At 39.1% G+C, this 16938-nt stretch overlaps 1 protein-coding gene across 2 annotated transcripts in view; it reads right to left on the bottom strand.

Annotated features, from left to right (window-relative positions):
• LOC135087597 (protein spire) overlaps window positions 1-16938 on the bottom strand; it is a 225192-nt gene that overhangs the window by 80486 nt on the left and 127768 nt on the right. For both annotated transcript variants that reach the window (XM_063982323.1, XM_063982324.1), the window contains exon 4: window positions 610-764. In XM_063982323.1, the coding sequence (XP_063838393.1) occupies window positions 610-764 (155 nt within the window). The remainder of the gene's footprint in view (window positions 1-609; window positions 765-16938) is intronic.

Here is a 16938-nt window from a genome sequence, read left to right as displayed (position 1 = left end):
CTCTGAGCATGAACCTCCCGCGTCCCGCTCGATGCCCTCATCGTCGGTGTCGGCGCGGCCGCCCTCCGACGTCTCTAAGCCCTCCGAAGCACTCCGCACTCTCCGTCATCATGACCTTATCACTACAGTAAGGTACTTGCCTCTATGACGTCCCTGAGCATGAACCCCGCGCCGCAGCGCCCGCTCGATGCCCTCATCGTCGGTGTCGGTGCGGCCGCCCTCCGACGTCTCCGAGCCCTCCGAGAGCACGCCGCACTCTTCGTCATCGTGACCTTATGATGACTACAGTAAGGTACTTGCCTCTATGATGTCTCTGAGCATAAACCCCGCGCCGCAGCGCCCGCTCGATGCCCTCATCGTCAGTGTCGGCGCGGTCGCCCTCCGACGTCTCAGAGCCTTCCGAGAGCACTCCGCATTCTCCGTCATCGTGACCTTATCACTACAGTAAGGTACTTGCCTCTATGACGTCTCTGAGCATGAACCTCCCGCGTCCCGCTCGATGCCCTCATCGTCGTTGTCGGCGCGGCCGCCCTCCGACGTCTCCAAGCCCTCCGAGAGCACGCCGCACTCTTCGTCATCATGACCTTATCACTACTCTAAGGTACTTGCCTCTATGACGTCTCTGAGCATGAACCGCCGCCGCCTGCGCCGGCGCCGCGGCGCGGGCTCCGCGTCCCGCTCGATGCCCTCATCGTCGGTGTCGGCGCGGCCGCCCTCCGACGTCTCCGAGCCCTCCGAGAGCACTCCGCACTCTTCGTCATCGTCTGAAACAACAAAGAAGATTCTTAATGGCAAATTCATTGACTCATCTTTGGATTCTGGACCTCAGTGACGAAGGGGACAATGAGAGAATACTTTTCTTGACGCAGTACTGTTTAAATTAAATAAGGCATTAAAAAACTTTTTCTTTTATTATTTGGGCTGTAGCAATAGTTTTCTTAAGTACTTAAAATCATAGTTTTTCTTTACGACGTCCTAATAATTATAGTTACAAAGGATTTGGCTGCTACCAATGGTTTCCCTCCACCAAGGTGAGGTCGTCAAAATGGCTTTATTGTCGTAAAAACAGACAACCACGCTGTGGTCAATTTACCTTTACGTGACTCAACGCCTGTTCTATGAAAAACTTTTCAAATCGTTGTCCAAATCTTTTTTCGTCAAACCATTTGTAAATACCCTTTTTTGATAATTTTAGCAGTAAATGGGTAATTTTAAAAATATTATTATTTGGCTCAAAAACAATTGCCTTAGTGTAACTAATAACGACTAGGATTATTTTTTTTAACTCTTTCCATTTTAACAAAACAATATAAAGCTGCTCTACATCGAGAAAATCTCAAAGATGATCCATCGTGAGAAACTGAAAAAAAGTTGACCTGATACATGCAACTTTAATCTGTGCTATAACTTCCTAAACATAATAGGTTTGCAATATAACACGCCTGTAACATAATCATATGTTTCATAAGTCATACTTAAGTTTACACGACTCTGGTAAATAAACTTAAATTCGCTGTTTTTCTCGATTAGGTCGTCATATCACATTATATGTTTAGATCCTATGCTAGAGGTCTCAAAGTATTCGAGTGAAAGTTTTCGAAATGTCAATCTGTTCCTGGATCGTTTTTATGTCACTCAGTTTGTGAGTTGTCCTTTGGGTGAAGTTTAAAAAAGCTCTTGTGAATGATTCATCTAATTTTGCCTCGAGTGTTTACGAGCTAACTTCAAGGCTCAAAGGTAGTTTTGTAGCCGTGAGCATTCCTCGGGCGTAATCGCAAATTCCTTCACTTAAGTCGACTAGATTTTAGGTCAAAGGCACGTCATGTAATATTCACTCTAAAATGTGATCGCTGAGATTACACACATAGTGAGTGATGAAACTAGAACCATGTTAAATGGCTAACACAAAAGTACAAATGGAATACCAATAGAGTAGGTATTCGTAATGGATAGCACTAGTCAATTGACAGTACTTTATGTGAAATGTTAAAACGCGACTCTATCATGGATTTGTATGGCAAAAGTCGTCTATAACGTCAGTAGTTCGCGAAATCAATCATATCACGTAAAACAGTACATATTATTGCTCTTCAAAGTCATAACATTTATTATGAAACAATCTTCACAGCAACAACAAACATTTGACGTTCGCTAACACCTTCGTAATCTTACGAGATCTGTAGCTATCGTAAGATCTATTTGACAACTGCGCTGAGGTTACGAATCGGATCATTGTCTAATCCGCAGCCTTGAGCGGCACGTGTGGTCCGATCGGCGCCCGCGCACCGCGATCACGACCCGTTATTATTTATGTTGCAGACACTATGTTAAAGGCATTCTTGATTATGTCTACTATTTTCATGCTTGAATTGTCCTCAGTCAAAAGTGCAAGTACTACATTAACCGAATTTAACTCGTCAATAACTTATGGAAACTGATGATTGCTCAAAATCCTGGCCAAATGAAAAAAAAATGTAACCAATTTATAACAGCTGAAAAGCATCATGGATTTCGAAATCAGATTGTAAGGTGTGAATTATAGGAATTTCAAAATTCAATTAAATTCAAGTATAATTAGGTATATTGAGGTTTTCATTTGATGGACATGTACAGAATCTGACTGAGCTTAAATTGAATTCTCTTATCTTTATTTTGTACTACCAAATACGGGCCCTGAATTGCATAATTAATTAAATTAAAGTATGAACCTAATAAATTAAAGTATGATCTTTCCCGATAAGTGTTTCAGTCAGATGTACCTTCCACTGGTTTTCAATTACAACTGCAACATCAGCTGTCGTCGCCGGCGCAGCTTTGGTTGCGCAAACGCATTTCTGCGCGGCTTTGTGCTGAGACTTGAGAGCCTCCTGACATTGGCCACGGGCTCGGTCAGGCTATCGGATAATTAGCTGCGAGCACGCGCTTTTTAATTAATTTTCTATTGATTGACGTTCAGCTGGTCACTTGTCAAGGGCTTGTACTGTTATTATCTTAATACGATCCGGGTTCATGTACTTCAAGTACTCGTTTGATCAGAAAAGGTACCTATCTCTATCTATTACTATTACAGAAAAGACGTAGTGATCAAAAGCACAATATACGAAAATCGAAATGCTTGGAATTGGATAGAGTTTTCAGTTGAAGATGCTTTGCCATTAGTTTCAAAGCACTAATTCAGGAAAATATACTTAAGCTCTTCCTGCCATCTACAATAAAATAGCATAGTGTAACATGAGTAGGTAGGTGACTTCAAACAAGCTTGCTATACTGTTTCCAGAGATTGCCGTGAAAAACTCGTGCGTGTATAATTTAAACCTCCAGGCTCAACCGGGACGTAACTATATCGCCGGGGGCTCAAACCAAAGTGCTAACTACTTCAACAAGAACGCATAACGCCATCGCAACATTACGCAAATCGACCTAATGGTATACGGGCTTTATCATTATCGAGGTGCCGCTTAAAATGTCTACGAATTACAAGGTAATTCAGGAAATGCTTACGTGTATAATGACTCGGTCAGAAAAGGCTTCACTTGCTCTACGAAGTACCTACATAAGTGTTAAAATTTTTCTTAGCTAAAATCCAGTTTATTCCCTCCTTTTTATTAGTCCGAAAACGGAGAACAATCCATAAAAAGGCCTCGAAACCCGAATTCGTCACACACGAAAAATCACAAAAAATCGAGTAATCGCGATTATTCGAGTACAGTGTCCGACCGAATGTTCGGTTTCGGTTTCGTTTTCGGTTGAGTTTCGGTAAAAACACGAGTTTCGGTTTAGTTTCGTTTTCGGCGGCAAACTTGCCGAAACTACGACCGAAACCGAATGTGCATAAAAGTATAATAAAGTTTAATCTAACCTATTTTTTTTTTTTTTGGTTCGCAATTGCTATACGTAAACAAACATTAGTTAGGTAGTTAGTAATGACTATAGTGCATTTCATGGTGATAATATTATGGATTCAGAGTTTTAAAGTTCATTTTAGTATTTATCACCAAGTACAGTAGATACTAACTTACGTACTACCAATTTTGTTTTGAGAAATTATTAAGGTAAAAGACCCGACCATGGGACGGGTTATGTAGATGTCCTGAATATTGCGAGTAATTAAAAAAATTTTTGACTAAGTATAAATCCTTCTTTTTCTTTTTTAATACATAATTTGATACCTTTTAGAGTAAAAAGGCGCTTTATAAGTTCAATTTTAATGCAATTTAAAGAGAAAACAATAAAGACTGACTGATTATTGATTATAATAACGTTTTCTTTATTTTTCCCTCAAAATATGAGCCTTGTAAGGAAGTTTCGGTTTCGGTTTCGGCCGAAATAGACACCCTTGCCGAAATTCGTTTTCGGTTTCGGTTTCGGTCGTAAAACTAGTTTCGGTCGGACACTATTCGAGTATAAATCTTATTATCTCCCGCTCGATCGATTCGGTTAGTGAATTCGCAAATTGCGCCAATCACTGTGTTTGTTCAGCTCGCAGACGTGATGAGTTCGCGTTGAAAATTCAGCATTGTTTGACTTTTATTAAATTCCCTGGCAAGATGATACCTACAACTTGCTGATTATTATAGTCCATCAAACTTTTTGACCGAGTATATAAACAATTTAGTTGTAGCTATAAACATTGTCTGAGACTTACGTGACCTAAGTCAAATCTAAAGAGATGACAATTTATTTAATCAAATCTCAGCATAATCAGCTGAAGTTAAGTCAAACTACTGCCGTATCCAATAAACATCACAGAGCTTTTCAATTCACAAAATCCCACTGCAATACTTCCAACCCCAAGGGCTATTTTCCCCTAGTTATAAAACAATTTGTTAACACACAAATAAAGACAACATAAATCGGAATTCATGACGTAGCCCTATTTATGTAGCACAAATTCGTATTCCCACGAACACCATTTCTTATTGGGCATTGCAAATCAGCGCCGTCATCGCGGCGGCGCCGGAGTCGCCTGGAATAATATCCGTATCGCTCGAAATATGTTTGCGGCTTACAAATTGACCACGAGTCTATTAAATATCAATCCAACACTAGTATTTGTTCATGAGCTGAGCGGACAGCTTTTAAGCGGCAGTCTTATTTATGAACTTATTCTTAGGCTTCAATATTACCGCCAAACTTATTTTTCTGCATAACCCAAAGGTAAACTGGATGAGAATGCCTTATGGCATTAAGTTCGCCTAATGTTAATATTTTTGGCATTGAAGTATAAATAAATAAATATTAAAAGATAGATGAGGGTTAATTAAACATTTATTGCCTTATTTGGTGATTTGAGTTACTTGACCGTTCTTATAAATGAAACTTTAATGAATGTAGTTCTTCTAATGTGGTTATTCTCTAACAAATTTATCAAAGCTCTACACAATCAGCCTTATTTTGGTCTTTAACTTCAGTTAAAAAAGAGTTTAATGTTATAGCAGGAAAGCACAAATTAAGACTAGGTCAAGTTATAACTAGATTCAAGAAAAGCTCCATGTTGTTAATATCACTTCGAATCATGGTCTGACCCTCTCCAGAGTCCGGACCCTGTTATCACAAGCAAATATCAGAGTACCTTTTCAGCAAATCTAATCGAAAATCGCTCAGCAGCTTTTATTAACCTGTGGATCTTCCCAAAACAGCGATAAATGGATACAGTAGCCGTTAATCCGCGAAGTCCAACCCGCCAGTCCGTCCTCAGTCCCCTGGACTCAGAAGGCTTGCGTAACGGATTTATGCGAGCCGTCGATGGCTGAGTCACTGCTTGCCTCTTTGTCCCTGTGAACTTTGCCCTGGGCCCTTATGTAATTGGCGTATTGAAAATGATATCTCCAATGCGAGTGTTTACACTCCAACTATACTTGTTTCGCCGTCAAATAAGCTTATATTGGACACGACTTGCATTATGTTGACTCTATTTTAAATCATAGGCTAGCTACATTAATTTAGTGTCATTTTACAAAAGGACTCTTTCAAATAAGCCGTTTTGGACGTTAGTAACACTTTTGCAGAACCGCACGCGGAAAATGAAGGCAACTGCGTTGTCAATAAAATACGTTCGACTGGTGTAGTAACGTCGTACTCAAAATATCTCTTTTGAAAGAGCCATAGGGGGACCTTCTAGACAAGTCACCAAATTAAAGTTTTTTTAAGCATATAGTTCACTAGCAATAAAACTATAAAAATACAATAATATCGATTAAGAAAACCCACGACAACAAAAGCTACGCCGACACATTGTCTCAATAACTGCTCAATTGAGTTCGAACAGCTATCAGCAATAACACCTCAGCTAAAAAAGCGCGTTCCTCAGAGAAACGGTTAGTAATAGTCCCGCGTAACAGTCGGAAACGCGTCGCTCGTGGGAGACAATCAATAACTGTTAACCGTTGGCTGTTGGAAGATAAGGCTTCCCATGCTGCGCGTGCGACTGGTCTAGTGGAGGGATGCCGAACATATGCATATTTAAGATGAGCTCAGTCTCGCAATTTTATCAATATCTCCTATTCTGAACGAATATTATAAAAATAAAAGATTTGATTGCTTTTTTTTTGTATTGAATAGGCTCCGAAACTACTGGACCGATTTGAATAATTCTTTCACGCTTTGAACATAGGCTTTATATTTTTTATTAGCGGTACGAAGTTCGCCGCGTCAACTAGTTACAGTATGCTTCTACTAGCTCTACTTACATACTTAGTTAAATATTACACTCTAAGATCGATCAAAATGTCTGTCTTATTTTTATCAATCGGTAACCGTCAATAAATACTCGTACCTATGTATATGACGTCATTAGATACAGCAACACATGCACAAAAAGATAATTTACTTCAACGTCACACAGAAGCAACAATTTAAGTACATATGTACATAAAATAGGGGTTGTTTCTACATCCATCTTAACAATAGATTCCCAGTTTCCAGTTCCAATTGTCATAAAATTAATTTATTTTCGGAAAACAGGCTTTTATAAAGCGCTTTTACATTAAACTGCCATCCCTGACCAGATGCCTGCGTAAGCCCATGTTCGGAGGCTAATTCAAACATGTAGCTAACGTATAATTACTTTTCTCTACTTTATTTAAGAAAGGGAACGGCTTCTTTCTTCGTGAGCACTAAAACAAGAAAACAGAAGCTGTAGTGGAACTCTGGTAAAAACTTGAATTATTCAAACAAGTAGATTTGAAAAATCTGTAGTATTATTTGACGAAATTAAAATTCTTAACACATTGCAGTGTCTAGGTTAAACAGAAGCCTGTTTCAAGTTCTATGTAAAGCTCTGGTTAGTAAATACATTCAACTTCATACGAAATTATGAAAAACTAGCGGCCGCCCGCGACTTCGTACGCGTGGACCTCGTTTTACTCCATTAGGGGTGGAGTTTCATAAAATCCGCTCTTAGCATCTATAGCATTTTAAATTTCAACTCTCTTAGGTACTTTAAACACATAGGACTTTCATAACATAAACTTCCAACCCTCCTTTTATCTCCTTAGCCCCCGTAGTTGATTTCTAATGATACATTTTCAGTATATGTACCACCACCACCACCATTTCAGCCATAGGACGTCCACTGCTGAACATAGGCCTCCCCCAATGCTTTCCATGTTGATCGATTGGAAGCGGCCTGCGTCCAGCGCTTCCCTGCTACCTTTACGTCGTCTGTCCACCTTGTAGGTGGAAGTCCCACGCTACGTTTTCCGGTACGCGGCCTCCATTCCAGAACCATTCTGCCCCATCGGCCATCAGTTCTGCGTACTATGTGCCCTGCCCATTGCCACTTCAGCTTGCTAATCCGTCGGGCTATGTCAGCGACTTTGGTTCGTTTACGGATCTCCTCATTTCTGATTCGATCTCGCAAAGAAACACCAAGCATAGCCCTCTTCATAGCACGCTGTGCAACTGAGCTTCTGTATAAGGCCTATAGTGAGAGGCCACGTTTCCGAGCCATAAGTTATCACTGGTAATACACATTGGTTATACACTCTAGTCTTCAGGCATTGAGGTATTTTGGACTAAAAGATATTGCGTAGTTTCCCGAACGCTGCCCAACCGAGTTGGATTCGACGATTGACCTCCTTCTCGAAATTGGACCTACCTAGCTGGATCGTTTGTCCGAGGTAGACATACCTACTTGTCGACAATCTCGAGAATTGAGCTCCCAACTGAAACTGGGTAGGGCGCAACATGGACATTCGACATAAGCTTCGTTTTGTCCATGTTCATCCACAGGCCTACCTGTTGGGAAAATCGATTAAGGTCTTCGAGCATTGTGCCAAGATCTTCCAACGATTCTGCCATGACCACAATATCGTCGGCAAACCGATGTGTACACAGTACCACAGTGTGCCGAACAGTATATGTACACCTCCACAATATCTAGAGATCATAGTCAGCATACATTTTAATTTTCAAATCTCTTACTTTAAAAACCGAGGACTGCAATACAAACTTCTAACCCCCTTTTTAACTCCCATAAGGGTTGAATTTTGCAAAATTTCGTCTTAGTGACTACCTACGTTCTAAAAGGAGGTGTATTCCACTTTCTGGCTGATCAAAGCCAGGTGATCAAAGTGGACTTACAGCGACAATTTAGTGTCCTTTGAATTTATTCTGTGCCTTTGATCACCCACGGATACGATGTCCTGGGTGAGCCAAGTGGACTCTAGTTAAATTATTATTTTAGTGTCCTTTGATCATCTACAAACAAATCACACCTCCTCTGAATAGTCACATGTCCAATTGTTGTACTACATTATTTTGTTTTGTAACATTTTTGATATTTTCTAAAAACCGCAATAAACAAATTGGACATGTATGTGACAATTCAGAGGTATGATTTATTTATAGGTGATCAAAGAACACTAAAAAAAATAATTTAACTGGAGTCCACTTTGATCATCTTGGTAATCAAAGCCAGGTGGAATAGACCATTAACCCCTATGAGAACTCTTTTGAGACTTGTAGTTTCTGAGACTTCGTGATGAGTGAGTGAGTCACTTAGTCATTCAATGACCTTTCTTTCTACTAAAATTATACGTACCTATAGTAATTATCAATAAAATCAAATAAGTAAGTACCTACCAACCTAAGTAATTAAAATAAAGACCCTACCAAAAAATTAACAAATTACATACAGAAAACAAAAATGAAGTAATTCTTATCCTATTTAACTACAATCGCCCACGCGCCCATTCCATTTGTCCGCCGCTGAACCGTACCCTAATATTCATCTCGGTAGATGGCGGCACTTAATAAGAATTTGCAAGGAAGTTTGTAAAAAGTCACTAATTAACACTTTGATTTGAACATACAGTGAATGGTTCAATTACATTTAAAATATCTTTATTTATTAAATTTTCAATATTATTTACGAACAGCGTTATTCATAGTACATGTAATATTTAGTTACTAATTTGCCAATGATGTCGATAGATGGCGTTTGACAGCTTTGCCTTCATGAAATTTACGTACCTCAAAAATTTTTGTCAGGCGCAAGAAGATTTTAATCAATGACGATAGATGGCGCTTTTCCACGTCTTATGAAAATCCCAAATATTTTACGGGACGCTATTTTTTTCCAAAATAAAATTTAGCCTATGTTACTCGTGAGTTATATAGCTTTCGAATGGTGAAAGAATTTTTAAAATCGGTCCAGTAGTTTTTGAGCCTATCCATTACAACTAAACAAACAAACAAACAAAGTTTTCCTCTTTATAATATTAGTGTAGACTAATAAGCAAATTATGTATGTTGTATTTTATTTTATTAGCGTTGCGTTTGATCAAAATGAATTCAAAACACATTTTTCAACACCTCTATAATGGAAATAAACCACAAATTAGCTTTGACGATCAACTTTCAAGATCGATAAGATTCTGTAACATTGCGTTAAACTATAGATTGACATGTTACAACAATATGTCATTCAGCATACGATAATAAAGCTGGTCTAAGTAAGTACATTACATGTGTAATGTATGCTGTAATTAGCGCACAAGGAAACGAAATATTATATGATACATAAATATTATGTTCAAGATTTGAAACTGTCAAATACTTGTGTTGACTATTTTACTGTAATCTGTAACTTATCACGTTGACCGCCCACGAAACAGGACGTAATATTGTGACAACTGTTAACGCATTACACGCAGTCCAGAAGAACGTAAAGTATAGTCGTACAGCTCCAGAGTAGGAAAGTAAGAGTGCAACAGCGGCCTGTCATCGCCATGAATTATGTTCGTTAAGATTATAGTTTTCATTTACAACAAAGTAAGTGGAGTGGCGGCAAAAGTTTCCCATACATTATAGCACGGGAACGCGTTAACGCGACCATTAATAACAATCTAGCATCATTCAGAACGATTCCGGGAGGTTTCACCATTTCTAAAACTTACGACTGGGTGTCTTCTGTCCTTCTTCGCTTGTATAGGGCGTGTAGAGTAAGAAAGCTTTGACTCTACATTAGATCTCATAAATTTTTGATGGTGCGAGGCTATGGTCTGGACTTAGCAACTGGCAAAGTAAAATGTTACCAATGTTTATACTGGGGTCGTTCAATTAGTGTGCAATTAATGTCGTTTACTTCGTTTACGTGTGCAATTAACTGAGGCCCAATTCACCAATTAATAACGAAATTAATTTCTGTTATGACGGCAAACCAAACAATCCGTTGCTATGATAATTACAGCTCTGCAGTGTGATTCTGTAAAAACTCAGTCTAAACATCGCAACTGAATCCGCAGTGAGGTCTTAGATTAGCATTCTAAAAACTCGATCGTCGAAACGAATTTCTGAACTTTAGTTTGGTAAAATCGTTTGTTTGAGAAATTGAAATACTCAAATGTTTTATACATACGAGTATTAGGACGTTCGTAGCTTTATAGCTTCTTGTATTTGGCCTGTTATTCAGCCCAAAGCTGACTTACAGTCGTTACGAGCGCTATAAACCCCCCAGCACATTTCCCGCCGCAAATCGGCAGATAAACGCGCCGTAAAACACACGCTTACATAACCGAGGGCCCGTCAACCTTGCCCTTTCAGATACACTGTAAGCATAAGCACATTAACGTATGAGGACGTGTACTTCTTCCGTATGTCTTAGGCAGGCGCAGTGCCCGTATGTTTGTTGGAAAGCATTCTTGTTATCATAAAAATAGTTATATATTCTTAATTTTTTTATTTAATTGTAAGATTTGTAAGCCTACCTAATGTCAGACAACGCTCAACAGTACCGAAATAACGTAAATCAATTAAAAGACTTAATTAATTGAAGTGCCTTTCGAAGCTATTAATTAAGGTTACTGGATAATTCATGCTACACAAAGTTTTTCCCTAGCTTACTCTAGAATTTGATCGCAACATTTCATATTCCCATTGGCACTGCAGCATGAAGGACATTATCTATTTTCCGATATTTTCCAATAAAAATTAAACAAATAAAATGATAAAAACTTGAAGTAATCTTTCATAAGCTTACGTCAAGTTTGCATCAAACGTTATACTCTCTGCATCATTACAAAAAGGTCATGCAAAGCTCGACCACTGGAAACACAAACGATCCTAGAAATAGGAAACATTGGCACGTTCCCATCCTATTCGAATGGGATTTGATGGGCCACATAACAGCATCTTAAAATACCGTTATAGCACTCAAGGGGATATGGGACGCACCAGAATCTGTTAGCCATTCGAGAATATAAATTATTTGCAAACAGTTATTTCAGATGGATTTTAGTGTTGTAGATGTGCTGTAGCATCCTTTTGTAACAGACTTCTCTGGACTTAGGGTATTTTAATTCTGATAAACGTAACGTGGAACGACCCCCATTCATTGAAGACCTCAAGGTGGCATTGTCTGGATCAAAAAGGGAATTTCTAAACTCATTGTCGCTCCTTAAGCGGAGACTTGGGTAATGCGCAATACTGCACCTGGCTGATGATGTTATTAAATGAAATAGCCATAAAGTTAGAAAACGTACCTACATGAAGAAAGTACGTTGTCTTTGACTCGTCATTTCTTTTAATCCTAACTTAATTTAAACTTTCTTAATTTGATTACAAGTGGATGCATCAATCTCATTTATGTTGGCTATCAAGAAAATCTTATTTCATGCTTTCCTTACATTTGTATGTAATCCCGCATCAATTACGAGCATTTGTTAATTACTGAAGCCACCTGAGCACCTTTCCCCGGCAACAACATAATAATAAAGGCAATTAAACGATGATTTGATTGGTCTTACAGGTTCTATAACGCTGTTTTCCTTTGCCAATGAGATGCGACCTAAATTGAATGCATAGAAACTTAATTATCGCCAATTACCATGCGAAATTAAGGAAATTGATGATTAAAATCACTGATTTTATTTCACAGCCATTTCTTTATTAATGTTTTAAAATTGCATTGCCCGTCCAGTGAACCAATGTTTTACTGTGTGTTGCTTTGAAAAAGTTTTAATAATTATTACATACGATTAATTGTGAATGTTCTCATCAAGTAAACGACACAGAAGGTAAGTAATTACACAGTTAAATTAAATGATGTTTCGCAAAAATAAGATGTTTAGTTCATAATTGGATAATTTTCTCATCTCATACTTGTTAGACATAGCATCGCTTTTACTTATCATAGACATACGCTCTAGTTTCGCTTTTCTATATCACCCATCTATCTATTGTAACACAATGTTTATCTCATCTATTATTTTAAACACAGCAAGGGCGGGGACCGCTGAGTGGCAACAACCGCGCGTGTCCGCCTGCCCAAGATTGATGCTTCGCGAAAGACTGTGTATTTGCATACAAACTCAAGGGGTCAAGCTAGTGATGGATGGGTGGGATTCATTCCCATTTTGACAATGCTAACGACGTACATCATCATACGAATGGTGTGGAGCAATCTGTCGAGTCTGTAGTGAATTTCCGTTCCAATAAATAATCAAACTTAGGGAGGTACTATGCATGCGTCTGTGATTTAACAGTGAGCTTCATCTTTTTAGACTTTTTTCAGCTGACGATGGATTAATAGAGAGTTACCTCCTTATAAATAAAAAGGTTACATGCTAAACGTCACTTTAAAACACTATTAAACGAGCGTGTAATTTTTATTAGTAAGGAGATAAGAATTTAGGACAGGTAGGTATCTTTTATTCGTTATTATTTTTGCGACTCAAAAGCTCCATTTCTTTCAGTTCGTTCGTTCGTTTCAGCCAAATGACGTCCCATTTCTTTCTGTATATTCAAAATATTAACGATATAAAACAAGCATTCCTTATCCACAATCCACGCCATATAAGCCAGCCAAGTTTAGACCCGGTTTCCACCAAAGCGGAGCGGAGTAGAGAACTATCGGGCCGTCAAATTTTTATATAGAATTTGACAGCGGAGCTGTGCGGAGCGAAGACGAAAAGTGGAAATAACGAAATCTGATTGGTTATTCAACACACTTCTCTGCTCGGCTCCGCTTTGTGGAAGCCGGGCCTTAGGTCTCAATAAACAACGCTGTTAACACTAAAATAACCGATGGCAATAAAAGTCACGTCGTACCAACTCGGACATTACTTACCATGGTCATGGTTATGGTTACGACTAATAACTATTGGTAGTATTTACTAATTAGTGGCTAAAGTTAATAGACTAGCCACAATAGATAAGCCAGCCAACACGACTAAAGAAAATGTACTACAATACCTAGTATTCATTCGTAAAATATTTTCATCACATCGAGAGCTTTTTTGGTATAGAGATGATAACCTTAATTTGATGAAAAAACTACTTAAATATTTACTATTTAAATATTTGCCAGTGAGACCCAAACTAAACAGTAGGTATAGCTTGTATCTTGGGTTTCTGAGTGAAGTTAACAAAAATTGACGTTCTTTGAAATTGAGAAAGTTACAGATTGCATGCATATCAACAACTTTTATTAATTTTAGTATTTCACAGTAATCTAATTGCTGGTAGTAGATTGGCGGTTCTTTTTAGGCTCTGTATTATGGGCCACCCAATACCGTCGCTCATTTCAAAATTGTTCAAAAGAAAGTGTAGTATAATTTTGATGTCACATTATCCCGCACTTAACGTTTATTTTTTAACTAATTAACATATTTCACTTTATGTAGCTATAAAATCTTAAAACGCAGTGATTACAACTTTTCTCTTATCTACTTACTGAATGATTTATGCTTAGTTGACTTTGTAAACATAAAGGTAAATTATTAATGCCGATGCCAATTGATGTTAAAACCATCATACTTAAGTATTTTAATCCTTAATATAGATTTAATTTTAGGTGCTATCGTAGATAAGCATAGCATAGGTAGGTATTATTGTGTAACTAAATCATGCCCTGATGAAAGATAAAATAAAAATACTCTTTCTTGTGTAACGTTAACTATGAAGCTACTTAACTCAAAGAAGCGTAGGCTTCAAATTGGTATATTTCTACAAAACAAAATTACCATGCAGGACCTCTTATTACGTTGCGAGTGAAACAAAAAACGCATCAATTTGGAAGAGCGTAAAAAAGATAGCAGATTTTTATCGTAATTGCGCGAGTTGTAGCGACGTGGGAACGCGGGATTTCCTAGATGCGCGGAGTACTTTCTTTTCGTGCTTTGTTGCCGGCCTTGCGGCCTTGTTGCGGGTTGCGCGCGCGCATACTGCAATTAGGGGCCAATTACTACTATCGCTTTTAAATAAGGAATACTATTGAATATCTTTTCTTAAAGGTTACTTAAACCACTGTTTTGTCACCTGTCATCAGCTTTGAAAGGAATGGAACCTTAAAACTTTGAACTCCTCATATGTTTTTCTTGTGAGTTTCGTTGCGGGTGCCAATACAGTTTATTTTTCCCCGGGACAAACTTGACCTTCACTGGTTGGGTTTTTAAGTTTTTACTGGCGGTCAAACTGTAGATTCTGGCTACGCAGGAGTTGCAGTGGTGGGAACGTGAGATAGGAAATACTTGTAGTCCCGACGTGGGAACGCGGGGTTTCCTAGATGCGCGGAGTACTTTCTTTTCGTGCTTTGTTGCCGGCCTTGCGGCCTTGTTGCGGGTTGCGCGCGCGCATACTGCAATTAGGGGCCAATTACTACTATCGCTTTTAAATAAGGAATACTATTGGATATCTTTTCCTAAAGGTTACTTTAACCACTGTTTTGTCACCTGACATCAGCTTTGAAAGGAAGGGAACCTTAAAACTTTGAACTCCTCATATGTTTTTCTTGTTAGTTTCGTTGCGGGTGCCATTACAGTTTATTTTTCCCCCGGGACAAACTTGACCTTCACTGGTTGGGTTTTTAAGTTTTTACTGGCGGTCAAACTGTAGATCCTGGCTACACAGGAGTTGCAGTGGTGGGAACGAGAGATGGGAAATACTTGTAGTCCCGACGTGGGAATGTGGGGTTTCCTAGATGCGCGGAGTACTTTCTTTTCGTGCTTTGTTGGCGGCCTTGCGGCCTTGTTGCAGCATGCTGCAATTAGGGCCCGCTTTAAATAAGGAATACGTTTGTATTAAGTATCATGCAGGATCAGGATTAAAAAATCATCGTAAAACAAAGCAATCAAAAATGAAAGACAATTAAGTTCAAACGAAAGAATATTCATTAAATCATAATTAAGATCAGTTCAAACTATTTTTACGATAAACAATCACCAAATTATCATGAAAAATTAAATAAAATGCTTAATAAAATTGTTTGTTTACGCGCTAATCTACTACCGGTCCGATTTGAAAAATAATTTCAGTGTTAGAAGCCCATTTATTTATTTATTTATTTATTTCCACACACATTATCACTATCTTTACAGGTACTTAAAACCTAATGCGATAGCATAACTTAATCTAGGTAGGCTTAATAATAACTTAAAAACTAACCATACAGTATCTATTTACATTTTATAACTAATAATACCCAAAGCCGTCCTTGTGAATTCACTCAGAGAACACGCAAACACGTCCACTTGTTCCGCTATCAAGTTAATAGTGTGCTCGGCCAGCAGGTTGGTCCGCGCGCGCGGGAGCGCCAGCAGCCGCGGCGCGCGCCTTCGCTCCGCGTACCGGTCCGGCACACTGAATCGCACATGTCGAAACAACTCCGCGTTATGCACCCTCCCCCTCAACATTTTGTGGATATAACACACCAACGCGAAGTCTCTCCTGACCCTCAGCTCGCTATACCCAACCATTCCCAGAACAAATAAATTAGGGTATTTCAGCGGATAAAATGGATAGACCCCATACAGCTTCAAGTACAGATACCTAATGAACTTGTTCTGAACCCGTTCCAACATGAGCTTATATTTCGTTTCGTGAGGTGCCCAGATAACCGCATTACACTCCAGCTGACTTCTGACTAAGGCGTTATATAAAGCACAAATCGCGGTGATGTTCGAGAACCCATGCGCTCTGCGCAGTATAAAGCCCATGCTGCGATATGCTTTCTTGCATATACTGTTTATATGTTCACTAAACGAAAGATTGGAAGTCAGCTGCACGCCTAGATCTCTAACCTCTACGACCCTTTGCATAGTTACACCTCCAACCTCATAGTTATGTACTACAAGATTACGCGCCCGTGATAATGTTATAACTGCACATTTGGATGTGTTGAACTGTAGTCGATTGCCCTCACTCCAAGCCACCACCCTGTCGATGTCCCCCTGCAACCTTTCGCAGTCCCCTGGTCTTTCGACGGGCAGATACAACTTGAGGTCGTCCGCAAACAATAAGCATTTGGCCTCCGTTACGACGCTTGGCAAATCGTTAATCATGATCAAAAACTCCAAAGGTCCAAGATTGCTGCCCTGGCTCACCCCCGATCTTGTGAAATACGGCTCCGAGACATACCCGGCGTATTCCACGTACTGCTGTCTACCTCCCATGTAACTGGCAAACAGTCGCAAAAGGTGCGGGGTGAAGCCGACACCC

This window comes from Ostrinia nubilalis, chromosome 3, assembly GCF_963855985.1.
Source record: "Ostrinia nubilalis chromosome 3, ilOstNubi1.1, whole genome shotgun sequence".
NCBI classification, from domain to species: domain Eukaryota; kingdom Metazoa; phylum Arthropoda; class Insecta; order Lepidoptera; family Crambidae; genus Ostrinia; species Ostrinia nubilalis.
Note: the sequence above shows the minus strand (reverse complement) of the source record. Positions and strands in the feature narration are given on the sequence as shown.